The 5,245-nt window shown below is 29.9% G+C and overlaps 2 protein-coding genes across 2 annotated transcripts in view; one reads left to right on the forward strand and one right to left on the reverse strand.

Annotated features, from left to right (window-relative positions):
- Window positions 1-1,240, reverse strand: part of LOC105619183 (nardilysin-like) — a 7,327-nt gene extending 6,087 nt beyond the window's left edge. Inside the window, 2 exon segments of the mRNA XM_012200710.1 lie at window positions 255-384; window positions 1,143-1,240. Of these exon segments, the coding sequence (XP_012056100.1) occupies window positions 255-384; window positions 1,143-1,240 (228 nt within the window).
- A 2,161-nt stretch (window positions 1,241-3,401) lies between these two features.
- LOC105619184 overlaps window positions 3,402-5,245 on the forward strand; it is a 4,315-nt gene continuing 2,471 nt past the window's right edge. The window contains exons 1-2 of the mRNA XM_012200711.1: window positions 3,402-3,590; window positions 4,056-4,544. Coding sequence (XP_012056101.1) covers window positions 3,402-3,590; window positions 4,056-4,544 — 678 coding nt within the window. The remainder of the gene's footprint in view (window positions 3,591-4,055; window positions 4,545-5,245) is intronic.

Here is a 5,245-nt window from a genome sequence, read left to right on the forward strand (position 1 = left end):
TATAGTTTAGTACTATATATAGTACTGTATANATATATATATATATATATATTATATATATATATATATATATATATATATATATATATATATACATTCGCACCAAAGTATTTATATATATAAGCATTTATAGATCCTGTAATTTAAATTTAACTGAAAAATTAATAATAATAAAATAAATTTTTTTCATTATTTATTGTTAATTATGTAATTCATATCTTATGACACTATTATTATATTTTATTTATATATACCGTCAATTCATCTTTTTTAACTGTAGAAGGAGCATTATTTTTTTCATTGTTTTCGTCACTATCATCTTCATCTTTATTTTCATTCTCGGATATTAACAAAGCTGTTAATCCGTTTTGTAATTTGATAACTCTAAATTTGAAAAACAAAAGAAATATATAATGAAATGCTAAGACATATCTGAGAATATTGATATAAGAAAAACCTAATTGTTTCTTATAAAAGATGTAACATTTCTCTCAAAAGAAGTCATCATATTATGATAATTAATGTTTCTCATATTTTCCAGCAAATGAGAATAGATTGAAATGAATTGAAATAGATTCAGATTTTCAGGAATATTGATTCACGAATGTTAAAATGAATGCTTTTCAATCCTGAATGCATTTTTATTCATTTATAGAAATTGCATTTTCTATGCCTTTCAATTTAAAAATAATATTATCTTTTTCTGTGTATTGTGAATACTTCAATTCAAAATTTTGAATAGGAAATGCAGTTTTTCAATTGCATCCAATTGAATCTAATTGAATCCAATTGAATCCAATTAAATCCAAAAGAAAGTATTCGCTAAAAAGTATGCTTTAAAACGCATTCGGATAGAAAAAAATTTCAATCCATTTTAATCCATTTTAATCTTGTTGAGTTATCATATCGATCGAAATTGTACTTCCTTTATAGAAATTTAATACTAGTACTAGCGAATTAATCATTTATTTTGGCTATTTTGAATATTAAAAGTACTAGCTATTAATGTATATAGTATATACTTTTAATAATATTCAGAATAAGTGATTAATTGGCCAATACTAGTACTAAAGAGTTCTATAAGAGTTATTACTGAGAGAGAGTATTATATTTGCTCTCGCTATATCTTTGCTATATCTTACCTATATTCCATCAAATCATTCTTTGATTTAGTGGGCGTCTCCAGATATTCGACTTGATAACGCTCATTGCTTGTATCATTGTCGATCTCCATCTCCATTATGATATTGATACGTAGATGAAGAACGAAAATGAGATCTATTAGTTTAATGATCCGATCAAAGAATTCACAATAAGATATTCAATCGTTTTCAACTTAATTCTTTTCCAATAGATTATTTTAATCAGCACTCTAACTGATACTTTTATTCTTTCTGTATGGCATCTGCTTTCAAAATTCGAAAAGGTCAATACAGTCAATATCTTCGTATACATTGTAAACAGAAGAGGCAGATAATAAGCAAAGTCTTAAATATGTTTACATATTTATATTATATATTTATGATAATCTATAAGGCGCGATTCACAATTACTTCTTAAAAGCGAGCAAACTTCAATATAATTATAATATAACATATAATATAATATAACATATAATATAATATAACATAATATAATATAACATATAATATATAACATATAATCAGAAATTAATTTATAATTACATAAAATCAAATTTCTAAATATATTATAATTAGTCTATTCTAATTTTTTTCCGTATTAAACAGCAGAAATTTAATAATATCTATTATAGCAGCAAAATATAAAACAGGAATTACTAATAATTACTAATAATTATTAATTATCCATTAAATTAATTAGAATGTAATCCAATTCATCCAAAAAATTGCTGTTTTCGAATTCAATTTTATTCAAATTCAATTATAACTGATTTGCTTAGTTTTCTTTTGCGCTATAAAACTTTTAAAACTTAGCCACTTATATATGCATTTTCGAACGTTGGATTCTTCTGTTTCTATTGTTATTTCTATCGCTATTGGGCTATCGCTACTGTCTCGCATTGTGTATAGGCATAAGGCTTAAGGCTCCTAAATAGTCACCACAGCCATATTGAATCATAACGACAAAAGTGACAAATGACACGTTAATTTTCATTACATGCCATTTATAAATAAAGATAATTTCGATAAAACAAAAAATGGAAGATTGTTTTAAAATTTTGTCCAAAAAAATGGACAAAAACTATGCTTATCCCCCCTGACAGTCAGTAAATAATCATAAAAAGTGATAAAAGGCACGTGAAAGTAACCCACATGCATTAAATAAAAGCACTTCATGTATTTTATCACTTTTTATGATTTATTGACTGTTAGGGAGGATAAGCATATTATAGTTTTCGTCTAAAAATGTTAAAGCAATCTCATCATTTTGTTTTATCCAAATTATCTTTATAAATGACACGTAAAAAAAATTAACGTGTCATTTCTCTTCTGATGTCACGATTCAATATGATTGTAATGACTATTTTCAGGAACCTTAAGTTCTCCCTCATTGAGCAAATAAGTTCTTGCATTTGATTGGCATATATATTCCGTTAGATCTAAATTTCGTTATATCTAAAAATATAGACCAAACATATGCAAAAACTCACTATAATGCATGTAGGAATACAGAATAAGACAATAGTGATAAATTTCCGATGAGTTGGAATTCTATGTACTTATATCGCCTTACAATAGCCTACCAATCAACGTTCAGATTTTTCATTCTGTTTATATGTGCTATCTTGAAGCAGATGAAAGAATATACTACAGTGTATATACGAGATCAGATTAGTAGGCATTTTTATTTCTTTCATTGTGCTACGGGAAACGACAATTATCGCTTATTTCTACTACCTATTCCTACATTTCCTATCGCTATTCTTATCACTGTTGCCTCGCATTGTGTTATAGGGCTTAAGTGTTCTCGCTTTTAAAATTGGCACACGCGCGAGCGCACAAAAGGACGCGTTTGCGAACGCGCAGTCAAATGAGCAACGCTGCGATTGGCTAATACGTTTCCCACGCTTGCCATTGGCCAATTTCACGCAACGCTCTCGATAACGTCCCGCCAGCGGCCAGCTGTTGGAGTTACGTTTGTTTGAAATCAAACGGCAACCGTAACCCGTTGGTTGCTGAGTGCGCCCGAATTTCCCGCAATTCCTGTCATGCCCGACCAGTTGTAGAGACGTTCGGGAGCATCTACGTTTCGTCGCGGAACGCGAAGAAACCGGGACAGACGCGCGCACGTTGTTATTTATCACAGTCTTTTATTGTTACCCGGTTTATTTTGTCCCGGCGGTGGAGTTCCACGATTCCATACACGTTGTTGACTGAATTTCGTGCGTGAGGGATATCATCGCGCAAGTCACGACGATAATGGCTACAATCAGGATACACCAGGAGGATCAGGAGAATCGCATTACCGGCGATTTGCGCGGACGCGGGAAGGAGAACCTCGCCACCGCCACCGCTGCCGTGAGCACACAAACACAAGTATTGCACCAGGCGAAACGCGCCGTCCTCGGAGTCCTGCACAACAATTGCCCTCGGAACGGAACGAAGCCTGTACGTAAAGCCATTTCTCGTCTCTCTCGCTTTGCTCTCCGAAATCGCGAACCATGTTTCTGATATATGCCGTTCGCGCCTTCACGCTGGATTCTTGAAAGATTCCATCTCGATGCTGTCATGAATTGAAATTAATATTGTAGATTAATAGAGATTTATTAGTTGCAATCTTCATAATTATTTTCCTCTGGTAGATCTTTCTATTGCGATTGTAGAGATTAAATTAGCTTCTCTTTACCTATTACAGTTTAATTTAGCATGTAAGATAAGTTTTTGTATTTTTACTCTGTAAAAGTTTGTATATTATGAATTAAAAAACTTGCCTTAGTTGATTATTTTTCGAGGAGAATCAAGTATTGCATTGAATATTTATTATTGCTAAATGATTTGCAGCAGAAAGTTAAGTGTCAGAAATTCATATGTGTTATAAAATTTCTTCTGTTATAAAATATCTTTCTTTTTTAGCAGGAGATCTACAAAGATGAGAAGTATGTCAAAGCTAAACCATTTATACCTATGCAATCGGAGTCTTTCAAAATTTATGAAGAAGACTTTTATAAGAAGGAAGAACCAACCTTCAAAATTTATGAGGATAAATTAGAAGAAGAGACATCTGTCGCCCTTAGAAACTCAAAGGAGAACAAGGAAATAAAAGAAACAATAGCGAAGTCCGAGAAAGAACAGCCAAGATTAGAAATACACACTATAGATAGCACTTCTACTTATGCGTTTTGTAATAAGATCAAAGAAGTTGATCAAAAAAAGAAGGATGATATTTTATCGAAAGATAGTCCCATGTCCCTGGGAATGTCATTGGAGAAATCTCTCACATATAGCAGTTCTTCCAACGAGGAGTATAGACTCAGAAGAGAATGTAATAAAGAATTGAGAATTAATATCTTTGATGTAGATGAATATAGAGCTGACATATACAATTATTTACGAACATCAGAGGTATATGCTTGTTTTTATTCTATATTAATTTGTATAAATTAATATTAAACGAGATGTTTGGAAAACATTTCATTTAATATTAATTCTGGAAAATTCTGGAAAACATGAAATTTTTAGGGGATTTCTTTTCTATTCCTGAAAATCAGAAATTTTCATCAATTCAATTTTCATGAAATTTTATCAAGACTCGGAAATTTTTGAAATTTTACATTTTATATTTAAATTCTATCTTTTTCTAAAAACTTTCTCCGAATAATCTTTTTTTTTGACAATGCAAAATGACAATCAGCAATAGTTAGCAATAAATATAACAATAAATATGGCATTCATATATATTCACTCTCACAGATTTTTTTCTAAAAAAAAAATCAGGTTGACATAGTAGAAGACATTACTCAAAATAGAGTAATTCATTGATATCACATTATAATGCTCATTCATTATATAATATTAAGCTATAGGTTTTACAGCTCTAATTGTAGAAAATGATAAGATGTAATCTATTATTGTAAAACTATATCTATTGTGGAATCTCTGTTCTTTATTAATTTTCAATATTTTAATTTATGTTGCACACAAATTTCACTTCTTTATTTTAAAGTTGCATTAAAAATTCTCTAATCTTGGAATTTTTAACAAAAACACCTAAAAATAATCCAGAAATTTTCGAGGAAATTTTTACAAAATCTCGATAAATACTT

This window comes from Atta cephalotes, assembly GCF_000143395.1.
Source record: "Atta cephalotes unplaced genomic scaffold scaffold00019, whole genome shotgun sequence".
Taxonomy (NCBI): Eukaryota; Metazoa; Arthropoda; class Insecta; order Hymenoptera; family Formicidae; genus Atta; species Atta cephalotes.